The sequence below is a fragment of the Melospiza georgiana genome, chromosome 9 (genome assembly GCF_028018845.1).
Source record: "Melospiza georgiana isolate bMelGeo1 chromosome 9, bMelGeo1.pri, whole genome shotgun sequence".
NCBI lineage: Eukaryota > Metazoa > Chordata > Aves > Passeriformes > Passerellidae > Melospiza > Melospiza georgiana.
In genome coordinates this window covers 1,905,567-1,919,567 of record NC_080438.1, presented here as the reverse complement: position 1 = coordinate 1,919,567, position 14,001 = coordinate 1,905,567, and the positions used below count along the sequence as shown (strand labels likewise).

At 65.0% G+C, this 14,001-nt stretch overlaps 3 protein-coding genes across 3 annotated transcripts in view; 1 reads left to right on the top strand and 2 right to left on the bottom strand.

Annotated features, from left to right (window-relative positions):
* The window catches only part of LOC131086982 (myomegalin), a 35,988-nt gene extending 33,729 nt beyond the window's left edge, over positions 1-2,259 (bottom strand). Inside the window, exon 1 of the mRNA XM_058030311.1 lies at positions 2,207-2,259. Within this exon, the coding sequence (XP_057886294.1) occupies positions 2,207-2,226 (20 nt within the window). The 5' untranslated portion in view covers positions 2,227-2,259. The remainder of the gene's footprint in view (positions 1-2,206) is intronic.
* Positions 2,260-6,489: 4,230 nt separating this feature from the next.
* Positions 6,490-9,988, top strand: PHGDH (phosphoglycerate dehydrogenase). The gene is made up of 12 exons (XM_058030074.1): positions 6,490-6,717; positions 6,952-7,103; positions 7,286-7,351; positions 7,427-7,481; positions 7,556-7,654; positions 7,758-7,890; positions 7,970-8,118; positions 8,306-8,458; positions 8,574-8,706; positions 8,899-9,026; positions 9,212-9,440; positions 9,689-9,988. The coding sequence occupies exons 1-12, from the start codon at positions 6,580-6,582 to the stop codon at positions 9,844-9,846; spliced, it is 1,593 nt and encodes a 530-aa protein (XP_057886057.1). The 5' UTR covers positions 6,490-6,579; the 3' UTR covers positions 9,847-9,988.
* Positions 9,989-10,447: 459 nt separating this feature from the next.
* Positions 10,448-13,665, bottom strand: HMGCS2 (3-hydroxy-3-methylglutaryl-CoA synthase 2). Its single transcript, XM_058030271.1, has 9 exons — positions 13,553-13,665; positions 12,938-13,377; positions 12,598-12,723; positions 12,170-12,334; positions 11,931-12,099; positions 11,676-11,846; positions 11,074-11,180; positions 10,859-10,984; positions 10,448-10,777 (listed from the first exon to the last, which is right to left on the bottom strand). The coding sequence occupies exons 1-9, from the start codon at positions 13,663-13,665 to the stop codon at positions 10,671-10,673; spliced, it is 1,524 nt and encodes a 507-aa protein (XP_057886254.1). The 3' UTR covers positions 10,448-10,670.
* Positions 13,666-14,001: the final 336 nt, after the last annotated feature.

Here is a 14,001-nt window from a genome sequence, read left to right as displayed (position 1 = left end):
TCCCTCACCGCCCCAACACTGGGAATTTGTTTGCTGTGAAGGGGAGGCTGCTGCAGTGCTGCTGGGGCTGCAGGAGGACAAGAGCCCTTTCACGGCAGCCTGGAGCACGGAGCTGAGCTGCCAGCACAGCACAGAACGAGGGGGGCTCAGCCCTGGGGCCCCCCGCTCGCTGGGCAGCGCTGCCCACGCACCCCCAAGCCCTGAGGGGCAGCACATGGCCCTGAGTCAGAGCACTGAGCCCTGACTGACTCACAGCACCTCCGGGGCATCACGCTGCAGCCATTGCTCAGCACTGCACCCCGGGGTGCCATCGGGAGAGGGGACAGGGAAGGGCCGGCAGCCAGGGCTGTGTCAGAGCGGCTGCTGCCCATGGGGAAAGCATCCTGGGCTAAAGCATCCCCAAAGCACGGCGAGCTAGAACCCAGCAACAGCAACTCACCTCCTGCTGCTGCGGCATCACCTCCCGCGGGGGGACAGACGGACAGAGGGGTGGGTGGAGGGATGGACAGCAGGGCCCAGCCCCGTGCTCAGCGGCAGCCACCGTGTGCCAGCGGCTCCGGGCTAGCAGAGGGGCTGTGCCAAGGGCCGGGAAGGGCCAGGCAGAGCGTGGCAGCTCGCATGCCGAGCGTGGCACATCCAGCTCCCCGCTGACTCGCTGGCACAAATGTCTCAGCAGGGGCGGAGTGCCACCACGGAGGAGGAGGAGGAGCGGGGACAGCCGTCCCCAAAGCCGCCGGCTGCCTGAGTGTGCGAGCAGGGCACGGCACGGCACGGCCAGCTGCCAACCTGCACACGGGGCACGGCAACGAGGTCCCCATTGAGCACGGCACGGCACGGCACGGCATGGCACGGCCAGCTGCCAACCTGCACACGGGGCACAGCAGCAAGGTCCCCATTGAGCACGGCCGGCCGGGGAGCTGGGCTGGCGCTGGGCTGGCACTGCCCCGCTCCAGGCTGGCACTGCCCCATTCCAGGCTGGCGCTGCCCCGCTCCGGGCTGGCACTGCCCCCGTTCCAGGCTGGCACTGCCCCATTCCAGGCTGGCGCTGCCCCCTCTCCGGGCTGGCACTGCCCCGCTCCGGGCTGGCACTGCCCCCGTTCCAGGCTGGCACTGCCCCGCTCCGGGCTGGCACTGCCCCCGTTCCAGGCTGGCACTGCCCCGCTCCGGGCTGGCACTGCCCCACTCTGGGCTGGCGCTGCCCCCGTTCCAGGCTGGCACTGCCCCCGCTCTGGGCTGGCACTGCCCCGCTCCGGGCTGGCACTGCCCCACTCAGGGCTGGCGCTGCCCCCGTTCCAGGCTGGCACTGCCCCGCTCCGGGCTGGCACTGCCCCGCTCCGGGCTGGCACTGCCCCGCTCCAGGCTGGCATTACCCCGCTCCGGGCTGGCACTGCCCCGCTCCAGGCTGGCACTGCCCCGCTCCGGGCTGGGCGGCTCCGGGCGCGGCCCCGCAGGCGGGGCAGGGCACAGCTCCCGGGGCCTGGCACACAGCGCCAGGCCGGCGGCTCGGAGTGGAATCAGGGATGGACACAGCCGGGGAGGAGCAGGGGCGGCGAAAACGGGCGTGGAGAGATGGGGCAAGCCGAGATCCCCCCAGCAACACCGGCACCGGAGAGATGGGGCAAGCCGAGATCCCCACAGCTACACCGGCACCCTGAGCCCCTGCCTTGAGGGCTGCGCTCGGCCCAGCGCCTCCCAGCAAACCTCACATGCCCAGCGCGCCGAGGAGAGCTCAGTGATGGTGCGGGCACCAGCCCAGGATGCTACAGCACCCTCTCCTCGGGCACACACACATTGCCCTGACACGCACGGGTCCCCGTGGCACAGGGCAGCGAACAGCAGCGTGTCCCCGGGGCTGGACAAGGGACTCCTGGTCCCTTTCGTGCACACCAGCGGCTCCCGAGTTCTCTCGGGCTTGCCCGGTGCAGGGCCCAGAGAGCCCCCGACCCGCGGTCCCACAGCCCCGGCAGCAGCCCCAACCAGCAGCAGGAGGGACGCCCACAGCCCAAAGGAACGGGGCTTGGGACAGGAGTTATCCGGCCCTGCTCCCCCGGGGGAGCGCGCACCGATCCTGCCCGCATCCCGCTGCCGGGGCATCCTGGGCCTCGACCTGCCGCGGCACCGCCACAGCCCGGCGTGGGCACACCGCGTGTCCGGGCATCCCGACCGCATCCCCGACACGCACCCGCGGCACGGACACGCTCCTCACCTCCGCCTCGGGGCTCGCATCCTGCCCCGCCGGGCTCCGCCGCACCGGGCCGGTCACCGGGGACACCGGGCCCGACACCGGGGACACCGGGCCGGGCCGCCGGGGCCCCGCAGGCGCTGCCGAGCCGGCCCAGCGTGCGCCGGGGAGGCGGCTCTGCGGCACCGGCCGGCTCCGCCCGCTTCTGCTTCCCCTCCTCCTCCTCCCTGCCTCCATCCTTCATCTTTCCCTGCCTCCCAGCATCCTTCCCTCCCTCCGTGCTTCTGACCCCGAATCCTTCCTTCCTTCCTTCCCTCCATCCCTCCCTCTGACTCCGCATCTTTCCTTCCCCTCTCCCTCCCTCCCTCTGCCCTCTCCCTGATCCATCTGTCCATCCATCCTTAATCTCTCCAGCCGCCCCCAGCCAGGCACCATCCTGTCCCGGCTGACACATCCACCTCCCCGCCCCAATTCCCCACTCTGCCCAGTCCCTCTGGACTGAACCCCAACCCTTCCTCACACTTCAGTCCCCCAGAAACAATCCATGATCCCTTCCTCTCCCCTCTCAATCCTTCTTCCGACTTCACAGTCTCCCCAGCTAGCCAGGATCTCCCATGGCACCCTCAAACATCAGTCCTGACACCCTGATTACCTGCCCAGTCATCCTTGGATGCCTCCATCCCAACGTGCCATCCTCAATTCCCTTTGCCACCCCAGAACCCCATGAGTCCCAGGTACTATTCCAGTCCCTCAACACCCTCACTTGTTTCTAACTGTCCATGACTTCCCAGTCGTCTACCGGGACATTCCTTGAACTCCCACCATCCCAGCCAAACACCCCCAATCTCCCTCACCCCTTTCCTCTTCTTTGCCACTCCCCATCCCAGCTCCAATAACCCCAGTCCCCTTTGACACCCACAACTCCTTTACCTGCTGGACACCCCAATCTCGGGTTTTCTGTGGTTGAAATGGCTCCCGAGGTATTAAAAAGTTTTTTTTCCCAGCCGCATGACTGAAGAAGAAGTCGAGACTCCTTGGCTCTACTTTTCAAGGTTGTTTATTTTTCCTTATCTGTTCCATCCTTTCTCTGACCTGCTGAGATCTGTCCAGCAGGTCGGGTTGTGGCACAGTCCCTGCCCTTGGGGTGGTGTTGAATTTTTATACTAAGAACTACGTGTGCTTTATTTACAATAATTTTCCAATATCTATCACCTATGTTAGATACTCTGTCTCTACTCTAAACCAATCCAGAAGTGTCACCATCACAGCAGAAGATGGAGGACAAGAAGAAGGAGAAGAAGGACAGGACGCCCTCAGATTCCTCCATCTTGCCTCTTGAACCCCCATTCTAAATTCCCAAAATTCTACTTTTTCACCCTGTGACAAATTCACTATCATTCTACTCAAACCCTTGTGGCTTGTAACTCCTCACACAAGGTTGGTAATTGTTTCCATGGGCTAAAATCAAAGGCACAGGTGTTTGTGACTCTGTGCCAAGGTCTCTGAGCCCCCTGCCAGGGTCTGGGATCACCCATGGCAGCCAGAGCAATGTCCTGGGTTCTGACACCCCAATAGCAGCACTGCCCCTGGCTGCTCCCCCAGCCCCATTCTCTCTGCAGGGACCCTCCCCCTCATTCCCTGCTGCTTGGCCCCATTCTCCTCTGTCCTGCACTGCCACAGCCCTTCAGGCAGCTGTCCCCACGGCCACCCACCTGCCACCAAGCAGAGTCTGTCCTTGTGTGGCATGATGACCAAGGAGCCAGGCAAGGGCTCAGGGTTCCTCTCCATATCCTCTGTGTCACCTGTGTGGATGCAGAACCACAGAGCTGGTGGCAAGAAAGAAGGAGGAGGTGCTGTGGTGATGGGGTGATTCTGCTTTGGCTCTGACAAGTGGATCAAAGTCGTATGACCAGAAGTTTGGAGGACACGGTGGCCAAAAAAAAGTAACTTTTGTCTGATTAAGGGCCATTTAAATATTAACACACATGCCCTGCACATGCTAATAAGTTTAATAATACAACTTACCACATCTATATCTCCATACTCTCCGTTTGGGTTGCGCTCTGTATAACATAGGAGTAAGGGGAGAAATTTGGGCTGGATATAAGCAGGGTAGGAATCTTGCCTGATTAAGAGGAAGACCAAAAAATACCTGGGAGACAGAATGGGCTACTCTGCTCTCCCTCCTCCCTAGTGGGGACACCTTCATGGTAAGTTTCTGCATACAATTGTTATTATCACCACACAACATTATTTTTATTGTTCAAACTCTATTGCAGCTGGTGCCTTTATCACCAGCAATTCTGTATCTGTATTTCTGCTGCTTCCACATACTGCACTATTCATGAATCTGTGATTAGGGAGGTTTTTATGGAATGCGACCAAACCTGTGGTGTTGAATTAATCAGCTGCACTATTTGTGAAGCTGCACTCATGGATATTCCTACTGAACACGACCTATAGTGCCAAATTGGTTATACTCAGAAATTCAGCTCAGCTGTCCCCAGCCCTCTGATCTGTGAGGAGCAGCTGGAACACAGGTGCGTTTATTTTCTGCCAAATTCCTTGCTCTAAACGCAACACCTGGTGCAAATGGGGTCAGCAGAGGGGTGCTGTGCCCCCCTATCCCCCTATTTATCCCTTCTGTGACTCATCAGCCACCACAGCCCCAGTTCCCCAGCACGCATCCCACTGACCCTGCCACCTTGGGGTCCCCTCCAGCCTTCGTGTCCCCTCCAGCCGGCCCTGTTGGTGGCCAGGGGCTGGGGGCACACGCCTGCTGGCACAGCCACCCCTCCAGCACTGCCGGTGTCCCCGCAGGCCCGGCTACCGTGGGGCTGTGCCGGTGGCCACCATCCCCAGGAGAGGGCACCAGGCGGCCGGGAAAAGCCGCAGATGCGCCGGCACAGGCAGCGATGGCTCGGCCACGCGTGTCCTCAGCACAAACATCCACAGGCGGGGCAGAGGAGCCCGGGCGGTGCCGGCACGGCGAGCGGGGTGCCGGGGTGGCAGGTCCCGGTGTGTCCTGCGGGCACCTGGAGCAAGGTCCTAATGGCTAAAGCAGAGAGCGGCGGTGCCAAGGGCTGCGGGGCCGTGTCCCAGCCCACGCCGGCCGCTAGGCTGCCCTGTGGCGGTGCCCGGGTCACGGCTCCCTGCCGAGGGGCCGCTCCGGGATCGCCGCGGATTTCACCAGCCGCTGCCCTTGACCGCATCTCTCACCCCGCGCCGGCCGCCCTGGACTTTCCCCGCTCTGGCGTCACGGATGTTCCCCCCCGGCCGTGGCTGCAGGGCAGCACCGGCTCTGTGCGCAGCTCCGGGCTCTACAAAGCGCTGGGCTCTCCCACCCCAGCGGCGCTGCCTGTGGCGAGGACACCCGTCCTGCTCTGGCCACCTCCTGCCTGCTGGGACAGCTCCGTCACTTGGGCTCTGCTTGGTTTGGCAGCCTCCGGGGCCAGTTTGGTCCAGCAGAGCCTGGGAACGCGCCCACTCCCACTAGGACCCAGGTTCCGCCCACCCCCATCCGTGGAAAGTGCTGGAAGGCAGGGCCAGCCCCTGCTCCCCATGGGCAGGATTTGGGGTGTGTGGGGTCCAGGTGCCCGGTGAAGGTCTGGCCGCATCCCCTGCCATCCACGCACCCGGTGTCCCGGCCCCTCCCCATCGTGTCTCAGGGCCAGCACTTCCCCCTGCGAGGTCACAGGACGCGGCCACCTGGCTCTTGTCGCATGGAGGGCGTTTGCTGGGTGGCTCCCGGGCACCCCACGGCATTGGGAGCCACTGGCCAGGGCTGGCCCCTGTCCCCGGTCCCTTATCAGGGCCATTGCTCAACAGCAATGGGGGTGGGCCGGGGCCGCGGCACTGCCTCCCCTCTGAGCTGTGGGGTCTGGGGAACCCCCGTTTCTGGGCGAGCTGGGGAGGGCACGTCTGGGTTCGCCATGGGCTGGGCTGCTCCCTGCCAGCGGCACCCCCAGCTTTGTGGGGAGCCACCCACGCCACCGTGTCTGCCGCTGCCGTCCCCCTGCTGCCTTACCGAGCTGTTATATGCGGGACGGAGAAACTGAGGCAGAGTCGGGACAGGCTGGCCCCTGACCCACGGGGTCGTGGCAGGGCCCCTCCTTCCTTTCCTCTGGGGGGCCCGGCCCGGCCCTGGCCCCGCACCCCTCGCCTCCTCCCTCCCCCCGGGGGCGGGGGGGATGAGGGGGGGACCGGGCGGGCTGGGGCGGGGAGGGGAAGGGAAGGAGGTGGGATTATGGAGACGGGACCCAATGAGCCCGAAAAACGTGACCGCCCGCAGCTCTTTTAGCGCGGCGGAGGGGCGGCAGCAGCCTCTCGGCGGAGTGCGGAGAGAGCCGGCACCCCCGTCCCGTCCCGTCCCTGCCGTGCCGCCGCCCCGCTCCGCCATGGCCCTGGGCAAGCTGCAGAAAGTGCTGATCAGCGAGAGCCTGGACCCCTGCTGCCGGGAGATCCTGCAGGCCGGCGGCCTCCGGGTGCAGGAGAAGCCCGGGCTGAGCAAGGAGGAGCTGCTGCGGGAGATCCGGGTGAGGCACGGCTGCACCCACGCGTGGCTGGGTGGGTGGGTGGGTGGCTGGGTGGGCACAGCTCAGGCCGGCGGTCCCGGGTGGCAGCGGACCCCTCCGACCGGTCCCCGCCTCCCGTCTGATGCAAGAGCCCGGCCGCTTTGGCACGGCAGGTCCCGGACCCCGGCGGCGGCTGTCCCCGTCCCGTCACCCACCCCGACCCTGGTCCCATTCGCCGCGTCTGTCACCCCTCAGGACTGCGATGGGCTCATCGTCCGCTCGGCCACCAAAGTCACGGCCGAGGTGCTGGAGGCGGCAGAGAGGCTGAAGGTGGTGGGCCGAGCTGGCACCGGCGTGGACAATGTGGACGTGGAGGCGGCCACCAGGAAGGGCGTCCTGGTCATGAAGTAAGAGCAGGAGTGTGGTGACATCCGTGCCCGTGAACCTGGGGAGGCCGGGGAGACTTCAGTAGGGTGCTCTCCCCACCCATGGCACCCCTGGCACCCCTCTGTGTGCCTCCATCCTCACGGGGCACAGATCCCTGTCAGCCCGGGGGACTCACACCAGTGACACCCCTCTCCATCCCCAGCACTCCCACCGGGAACAGCCTCAGCGCCGCCGAGCTCACCTGTGGGATGATCCTGTGCCTGGCCAGGTGAGCACAAGGCAGGATGCAGGCAGGTGTGCCCTACAGCCCCCTACCCCACACTGACCACCGCCTCCTTTTTAGGCAGATCCCGCAGGCAGCCGCCTCCATGAAGGAGGGCAAGTGGGACCGTAAGAAGGTAGGAGGCAGTGCAGCACCTCGGGGTGGGGGTGTCCGTGTGGGGTGTGCTCACCCCTCTCCTGTGCTCCCCAGTACATGGGCATGGAGCTGAACGGGAAGACGCTGGCCGTGCTGGGGCTGGGACGCATCGGCAGGGAGGTGGCCACTCGCATGCAGGCTTTTGGCATGAAGGTGAGGGGATGGGGCAGGGAGGAACGATGGGGAGCATCGACCTTCCTCACCTGGCCAGAGCCACCGTGCCAGGCTGCAAGAGTGAGTGCCTGCTCTGCCTCAGACCATCGGCTACGACCCCATCATCACCCCCGATGTCTCAGCCACCTTTGGTGTGGAGCAGCTGCCGCTGGAGCAGATCTGGCCCCGCTGCGACTTCATCACGGTGCACACGCCGCTGCTGCCCTCCACCACGGGTACGGAGCGGGCACGGGCACAGGGAGCTTCGGGGAGGGCTGGGGCAGCCCCCTTCTGCTCACAGCCCTCTTTCTGCAGGGCTCCTGAACGACAGCACCTTTGCCAAGTGCCGCCGTGGCGTGCAGGTGGTGAACTGTGCCCGCGGCGGCATCGTGGACGAGGGCGCGCTGCTGCGGGCGCTGCAGTCGGGGCAGTGTGGTGGGGCTGCCCTCGATGTCTTCACACAGGTGAGTGGGGCTGTGGGGACGCCCTGAGCTTGGCTCTCTCTCAGCACCACCTTAATTCTGCCCAAAGCAGCCCAGCAAACCCTGCGGGGCTGGCACCAGGAGCAGCCCTCAGCTTCTCTCCTGGCAAAGGAGGTGGGGTAAACACCCTGTGCTCCGAGCTGATGGCAGGATGGAACTGTGTCTGCAGGAGCCCCCCAAGGACCGTGACCTGGTGAACCACCCCAACGTCATCTCCTGCCCACACCTGGGTGCCAGCACACGAGAGGCACAGAGCCGCTGTGGCAAGGAAATCGCCATGCAGATCGTGGACATGGCCACGGGCAAGGGGCTGACCGGCGTCGTGAGTGCCCTGCAGCACCTGAGCTCCGTGCCTCAGCTACCCCAGCTGGAACCCGTGGGAGCAGTGCTCCGTGGGGGACCCCTGGCAGGCTCTCACTGCTCGCTCTCTCCTGCAGGTTAATGGGCAGGCTCTCAGCAAGGCTTTTTCACCCCAGACCAAGCCCTGGATTGCCCTGGCCAGGGCCCTGGGCACGGTGCTGTACACAGTGAGCAAGCAAGTGCAGGGCAGCGTGCAGGTCTGCACCCTAGGTGAGCCCAGTGGGCAGGCAGGAGAACAGATGGACAGGAAGGTGGTTAACAGTGGGATTGGAGCCTTGAGTGTGCGGGGATGGATGGGTGGATGGATTGGGTGGGTGGAAGGAGCAGCCCCAGGCTGGCCACTCCACTGCAGGCCTGACCTCTCTGCTGCTGGCTCATGCACACCTCCTCCCTGCACCCCAGGAACACCCCTGAAGGAGGCTGGGAGCTACCTGACACCTGCTGTGGCTGCGGGCTTGCTGGCTGGAGGGACACAGAAGGAGGTGACCCTGGTGAATGCCACGCTGCTGGCCCAGGAGGCTGGCCTGAAGGTGCGTGGACACCCAGGCTCTGCACCCCAGCCTTCCCCAGCAGGCAGCATCAGCCTGGGGACACCCCACCGTGCTGCTAATGCAGCATTGAGGCTGGCTGTTCCCTGGGGTGCTCCGTGGCACATCCCTCCCCTGCCCCAGCCACACCAGGACCTGGGCACTGAGTGGCCGTGTCTCCCTGGCAGGTCACAGCCACCCACAGCGATGTGGCCCCCGAGCCCGACAGCAGCACGGGCCTGGTGCAGGTGTCCCTGCAGGGCACCCCACAGCAGGTGACAGGGACAGTGCAGGGCAGCAGCCCGGCCCTGCGGCAGATCAACGGGGCCACCTTCCAGCTGCCAGCCCCCCTGTCCGGCCCTCTCCTCATCTACAGAGCCAAAGCCTCTGACAGCAGCGCTCTGGCCACGCTGACCGGTGAGTGCCTGGGCCAGCCCTGAGCTGCAGGGACAGCCTGGGCAGCCCCCACAGCCAGCCTGGAGCTGAGCCCCTGATGGATGGAGGGGTTTGGGCAGGGGGTTGTGTGATGTTGAGCAAAGGACTTGGGCTGAAGGAAGAAATAGCATCATGGGCCTCTGAGCGGGGAGTTGGGGTGAGCAGAGGCTCAGCTCCCTGCTGGGGCAGTGGGGCAGCCTGTGGTCCCTCATTCCTGTTCTCTCCTCCAGGGCTGCTGAGCAAGGCAGGGGCGCAGCTCCTGTCCTACCACAGCTCCAGCACGGTGGCAGGGGAGCAGTGGAGCGTCGTGGGGCTCTCAGCAGCCCTGCCCAGCCTTGGAGAGCTAAAGTCTCGTGTCACAGAAATCTTCCAGCTCCACCTGCCATAGACCCTGACTGCTGACCAGGACTCTGCCCCATGGCTGCAGCATCTGGGCCCTTCCCAGCTGGGGAAGCATTGCACATGGCCTTCCCTGAGCCCCACATTGGGTTTGGGGTGGCCCCACGTTCAATAAAGGGTCTAGAAGCAGAGAGCATGTGGTGCCTTGTGTGGTCCTTTGTCCTCAACCCCAAACCCCCTCCCTCCTGCCCCTGCTGCTGTTTGCTGAAGGGTGCAAAGGTTCCTGTGGTTGCTGAGGTCCTGTCTGGCTGCAGTCCCGTGATGGGACATGGCCCAGAGAGCAGCACTGCAAGGGGCACGAGCCTCCCCGTGAGCCACTGCGTCACCTGTGCCCTCCTGCCCACGGGTTTTACCAGGAGGAGGTTTCAGTTTGAGGACATCGTGGGCAAAATGCCATCTTGCCCCCGTAAAGTCGCAACTGGGAGGCTGAGGCTCACTCGAGTCCCCCAGACTGTCAGGGCAAGCTCCCATGTCTAACAGGGCAGGTGGCCATGGAATAAATCCCGTAACCAGCTGTGATCCAGACTGGTGGTTGTTAATTGGGAGGGACTGGGGGTGGGAGGAGACCATTCAAGACCAGGAGCCAGAGCTGGGCTGCTGCCCCCTCCCATCCACACCTTTATTCCCCCGCACTGCCCAGGTGTTTGCAGAAGCCGCTGCCATCTCCAGCAGCTCTGGGACCCGAGCCACTGCTGGCCATTCCCCGCCCATACAAAGGGAACTTTCTCGCACAGACCAGTCCTGGATGCAGGGAATGAACAGGGGAAATGGAGCATCCCCCTCCCCAGGGCTCACCACTCCGGTGATCCCACTCTAGATGGGCTTCCTGGCATATTCACGGCGGTACTTGGAATCCACGCGGGTCAGGTACCACGTTCCGGGGAACAGATCCGCCTGGGAGCCGTGGGGAGCGTGGTCGGCTGCGGGGAGAGGCCAGTGATGCTCAGGGGTGCTGTGGGCTCCCAGCAGGGCAGGCTGACATCCCCCCCGGCCCCACTCACCCAGGTGATGGGTTTCCTCCCGCCGCTTCATGATCTCGGCGAAGTCCTGCGGGGCCACGCGCTTGCGGGCGTCCAGGCGAGCGGGCAGGTCGGCCAGGCTGGACACCAGCTTGTCCAGGGGGGAGCCTGGCAAGGGGCACCCCGTGTGTGAGAGGGCAGCACTGACGGCCCCTGGCTGCCCTCCCTCCCCAGCCCCTCCGTGCCCTGGGGCCCACCTGGGGCTGCATCCTGCGAGACACGGAAGGAGAACATGCTGGCCGCCAGCCCCGAGCCGTAGGAGAAGGCGCCGATGCGGGAGCCGGCCAGGTCCCGTGCTGAGCACCTGAAGCGAGAGGTGAGGGGGCTACAGGACATTTGGGCTGAGAGGGAGATGCAGGGCTGTGGGGGCCAGTGTAGGGGGCTGCCCGCTTTGTGGGCAGGCAGATCCTTGGGGCCACATTTCTGAGAGCGTAGCCCTGGAGTGTGGTGGTGCCAGGGAGCCCAAGGACAAGGCTTTTGTTCCCCTCAGAGCCTGTCTGTTCCCATGACTCCTTTCCCAGGGGGTCACTCATTCTGCTGGGCACGACAACAAGGGTTTTCATCCTCCCAGTGATGACAGAGGGGCTTTAGGCACTGGCTCAGCTCCAACAAGCTGGGAGGAAAAGTCTGGCAGGGAGATGGCCTGGAGCAGGAGGCATCCACACTGGGGGTTGTGTGCAATGAAAGGATCAGGTCCTGTTGAGGCAGGGGGAGATGAGTTCTGCCCCTCTATCCAGAAATGTGCCCTCCCCAAAATGACCTCCTCCCTCTCCCCAAGCCAGCGTTTTGGGGGACTCACTGGGACAGGAGGGAGGCCAGGCAGCCATACATGGATGGTGTGTACATGTTGCCATTGCGGGAAGAGAGGAGCAGGGAGGGCTTGGTCTTCTGGTTGAAGATGTCCTGGCTGGCAGCCTGGAATGCCTTCTCCACCTCCTTGCTGGTGTAGGTGTCCTCCAGCTTCACACCACTGCCCAGAGAGAGACCAGCTGGAACCCCAGAGCAGCACGTGCCTGGCTGGGCTGAGGGATGGGGACACAGCACAGGGACCCACCGGAAGGACTGCAGCCCCTTGTAGAGGCCAGAGGCTGTGTCGGGGTTGGGGCAGGCCAAGAAGTCGTTCAGCAGCAGCCGCCCCACCGACTTCTGCACCAGCTTGCAGAAGGGCGAGTGGAAGATGATGTACTTGAAGTCATCGAGGGTGAAGGGCCTCTGGATGCCAGCTGGGAGGCAACACGGGGCCATCAGTATCCGGGGGGCTGTGCTGGGCACCTCAGGGGCGCTGCCACTCACCCTGCTGCCACTGGGTCTGCGCCTTCCGTCGGTACACGGCGTAGCAGCGGTCCAGCGCCCGCAGGTAGCACTGGATGGAGAGCTGCCCGTCCACCACCGGGTACTCAGAGGACAGATTGGGCTTGTAGAAGTCGTAGGCGTGCTCCATGTGGGTTCCACGCAGGCCTGGGGGCACGGGGAGAGCCAGCTGTCAGAGAGCATGAGGAGACCCCAGCCTGGTGGCATTCCAGGGGTGCCGCCTGCCGTGCCAGCCCTGGAACCCAGCAGCCTCCCTGAGTCATGGTGCCCACAGGGATGTGGCCAGCCAGCATCCTGGAGTACCCAGCAGGCTCTGGCTGAGCAGCTCTGCCCAGGGCTGGGACAGGGACGCACGGCCCCCAGGGACAGCACCCACCAGCTCAGCACCCCCAGGGCCTCACGGCACCGACCTCTCTCCAGCACCAGCGGGGCGTTGGGTCCCACCAGCATGGCGATGGCGCCGGCACCTCCCGTGGGCCGCGCGTTCCCCGTGGCGTAGACAGCGATGTCCCCGCACACCACCACGGCATAGCGACCTGGGGGGGCACAGAGCGACTGGCAGGGCCACCGGAGGGTGGAAGCCTCCGTCCCATGGCCCTTGTGTGCTCCCATCCCATGTGTCACACCAAGATGGGTGACGGAGAGCCTGGAGGCACAGTGGCTCCCTTTGCAGTTGGAGCATCTCTGGGTTTCAGGCCACCTCCTGCCTCCTCCCCCTGTCCCACGGCACCCACCCCTGCCTGTACTCACCATCCCAGGCACTGGACTCCACCCAGGCGGCCGCGTTGAAGAGCGAGGCCGTGCCCCCGTAGCAGGCGTTGGTGGTGTCGATGCCCTCCACATCGGTGTTGCCAGAGTCGTGGAAAAGTTGCATGAGGACGGTCTTGACGGCCTTGGATTTGTCGATGACGGTCTCGGTGCCCACCTCCAGGCGGCCGATGGAGTCCCAGGAGAGGCGCCCGCGCTCCACCAGCCGCTGCACCACGGTCAGGCACAGCGAGTTGATGTCCTCGTGGGCAGCACAGAAGCCCATCTGCTTCTGGCCCAGGCCCCGCGTGTACTTGCCGGCCTCCACGCCATCAAACCGCTCCAGCTCCTCCTGATCCACGTACTGGGCAGGGAAGTACACCTCCAGGGCCAGGATGCCCACGTCCTTGGGCCAGGCGCCTGTCCCAGCAGCACTGGAGAGGCTGTGGGACAGAGCGAGTGGCAACAATCCCGTGGCAGCCTTGGGCGCAGAGGGTGGCCCTGCAGAGGAGGAGGGAGAGGCTCCCCTTCCCCAGCAAGGTTTAAGGGCTCAGCCAGCCCCCCAGCCCTACCCTGGTTGTGTCTCCAGCCCCCCGATCGATCCGTGTGGGTGCTCACCATGCCCTCTGCCAGGCCGCGGGGTGCTGGCTGCCCCGGGGTGCCCGCTCCGGCCCGGGCAGTGCCCGCCTCGCCCCCCAGCAGCGCGCGGCGCGCCCCACCAAGCGCAGCATCTTCGCCCTGGACGAAGGGACGGCCGGCCGCACAGGTGGACAGCGGGACGGGCCTGGCGGAGTGCTTTTATAAACTGCGTGGGCAGCTCGGCACGGCCCTCCCGGCCTTTATCAGCCCGCCGGACCCTGGCGCTCAAAGGTCGCCGAGCGCCGGCCAACGCAGCGGGGGCAGCGCAGCCTCGGAGGGGGGAGCCTGCGAGGTGTCTCCGTCTCGTGTGCCCCAAAACCCGGGGACGCGGAGCGGAGCCGGGGCCGAGCAGCGGCAGGGGCTGTCCCGCGGGTGCCCGGGGGCACGGCAGCCCCGGTGCCGGTGCCGGTGCCGGCTCGCTGCGGTCA

Bases quoted from the DNA above. Each gene is read 5' to 3' on its own strand.
- HMGCS2 (XM_058030271.1), bottom strand. From the start codon at position 13,665: ATGCTGCGCTTGGTGGGGCGCGCCGCGCGCTGCTGGGGGGCGAGGCGG. The intron at 12,335-12,597 runs GTCGGTGCCGTG...CCGTGCCCCCAG, and splicing joins CCCGCTGGTGCTGGAGAGAG to GCCTGCGTGGAACCCACATG. The intron at 10,778-10,858 runs GTGAGTGGGGCC...CTCTCCCCGCAG, and splicing joins GGAGGAAACCCATCACCTGG to CCGACCACGCTCCCCACGGC.
- PHGDH (XM_058030074.1), top strand. From the start codon at position 6,580: ATGGCCCTGGGCAAGCTGCAGAAAGTGCTGATCAGCGAGAGCCTGGAC. The intron at 6,718-6,951 runs GTGAGGCACGGC...GTCACCCCTCAG, and splicing joins AGCTGCTGCGGGAGATCCGG to GACTGCGATGGGCTCATCGT. The intron at 8,119-8,305 runs GTGAGTGGGGCT...CTGTGTCTGCAG, and splicing joins CCCTCGATGTCTTCACACAG to GAGCCCCCCAAGGACCGTGA.